A 1922-nucleotide genomic window follows, 5' to 3' on the forward strand; every position below is an offset into this window, starting at 1 on the left:
CGCAGTGAGGGAAGCGAGTCCCAGGGGGCTCTCCTGTGCCCTGGGAGGACGCCGCCCTGCGCTGAGCCGTAGGCGGAGCTGCCGGATCGCCAGCCGTCTGAGTGTCGGAACCACTGCGCCCTGCTCGACTCGCCGATGCAGGATGCGCACCTAGAACTAAACCCAAAAGTGCAGCTGCGCAGTTCAGGCAGAGCGCTGAGGAGCCTCTCACTTGGCGTTGTGGTCGCTCAAGTAGCCGCGTTCGCGCTCCTTTTCTCGCTCGCGGGACAATTCGTTGCGGTCGCTGTAGTAGCCGTCTCTCTCGCGCTCGCGAACGCCCATGCGCTGGTTGTAGGGAAGCGTGGAGGATCTCATGGAAGCGCTGGATGTGGGTCCTGGAAAACGCCCGCTTTGTTAACAATTCTTGCAATATTTACCCTACCAGTTACTTTTCCTCGCGTGATATGGGCTTCGGGTGTTGGACCCGGGGAGACTCTCGGCGAACTCTGAAAACGCGGTAGCCTCATCAAAACTGCTCCAAGAGGAGACCAACCAAGCCCTACCAAGATTTTCCATGCTTTGCGTGAGCAGCGCCTCAAAGGTGTGTAAGCTGTAGCTCTCCGCGTCCATGCCTTTGGCCAGGGTGTTGCGCAGATGCATCTCATACTCCAGGAGTAGGCGACTGGTGGGCGAGCCGGGAGTGGAGTTGACGCTGGAGTTCTGCAACAACTTTCCATTGAATTGGCTGTCGAGTTTCCGGGCGCTGTGCAAGTGTTGCTACCTGGCGGTGGAGGCGGCGCCTTCCATAGTGCTGCGCCGCCTGCTCCATGTCTGAGTTGCCGTTGCTGGAACTGGGCGTGGTCGCGTAGCACTGGTTGTCGAAGATCACGTTGTCTGATGGAGGCGAAAAGTCGCCGGCCGCGCCCCTTTCTAGCTCCAGGTAGAGACCTCGGCCTGGATATCCGCGGCCGATTTCGTGCGACGACCTGAAGATGGGTGCTGTTACTTTGGAGGGTTTGCTACTAGTCGCCTCTCTGATCTAAGTCGGTCGATTCGTTACTGTGATTTCCTTGCTAAACTTGCACGGTAATTTTCCAGTGCAATGCTTGCGATTTCCAGTCGCTTCTGGCCCTCGAGGGAAAATTGCGCACAAATGTGCTTAAATGAGAAGCGAGAAATTTTGGTCTTGACTCTCAAATTTGTTAAAAATCAGGCTGCAGTGCGATTTGAACTAAATTTGGTAGGTTTATAGATTGAACTATTGAAGCCAATCTGTGAAAATTGCAAGTCGGTGCTCAGTCCAGAAGGAAAGTTACGAATTTTTAAATAAGACAGTGCAGTTGCCCAAAAATGACCACTACGAGCGCTGAATTTACAAATTGACCGAAAATCAGATTTCGGTCCTGAGGGAATGAAACTTTTCGACTATTTAGACTCAATCGGTTTCTTCAGACTGTGAAAACTTCACGTCCATACCGGCTCCAGCTTGAAACTTACGAATTTTTAAAGAAAGCGCTGCAATGCTGTAAAAGCGCACTTTTTTGGTCGTGAGATCACAAAAATGTTAAAACTCAGAATTCAGTGCTTATTTCCGAGTTTTTACGTTTAAGTATTTTCTTCAGACTGTGAAAATTTCACGTCCATACCGGCTCCAGCTGGAAACTTACGAATTTTTAAAGAAAGCGCTGCAATGCTGTAAAAACGCACTTTTTTGGTCGTGAGATCACAAAATTGTTAAAACTCAGAATTCAGTGCTTATTTCCGAGTTTTTACGTTTAAGTATTTTCTTCAGACTGTGAAAATTTCACGTCCATACCGGCTCCAGCTGGAAACTTACGAATTTTTAAAGAAAGCGCTGCAATGCTGTAAAAGCGCACTTTTTTGGTCGTGAGTTCACAAAATTGTTAAAACTCAGAATTCAGTGCTTATTTCCGAGTTTTTAC

The 1922-nt window shown here is 49.5% G+C and overlaps 1 protein-coding gene across 1 annotated transcript in view; it reads right to left on the reverse strand.

The window, feature by feature from the left end:
• Positions 1-1453, reverse strand: part of LOC125502996 — a 2476-nt gene extending 1023 nt beyond the window's left edge. The window contains exons 1-6 of the mRNA XM_048662639.1: positions 1434-1453; positions 761-965; positions 543-699; positions 429-485; positions 212-374; positions 4-156 (exon numbers count right to left, since the gene is read on the reverse strand). Of these exons, the coding sequence (XP_048518596.1) occupies positions 4-156; positions 212-374; positions 429-485; positions 543-699; positions 761-965; positions 1434-1453 (755 nt within the window). The remainder of the gene's footprint in view (positions 1-3; positions 157-211; positions 375-428; positions 486-542; positions 700-760; positions 966-1433) is intronic.
• Positions 1454-1922: the final 469 nt, after the last annotated feature.

The sequence above is a fragment of the Dendroctonus ponderosae genome, unplaced genomic scaffold, assembly GCF_020466585.1.
Source record: "Dendroctonus ponderosae isolate FM_Combo_2020 unplaced genomic scaffold, Dpon_F_20191213v2 Dpon_F_20191213_11, whole genome shotgun sequence".
Taxonomy (NCBI): Eukaryota; Metazoa; Arthropoda; class Insecta; order Coleoptera; family Curculionidae; genus Dendroctonus; species Dendroctonus ponderosae.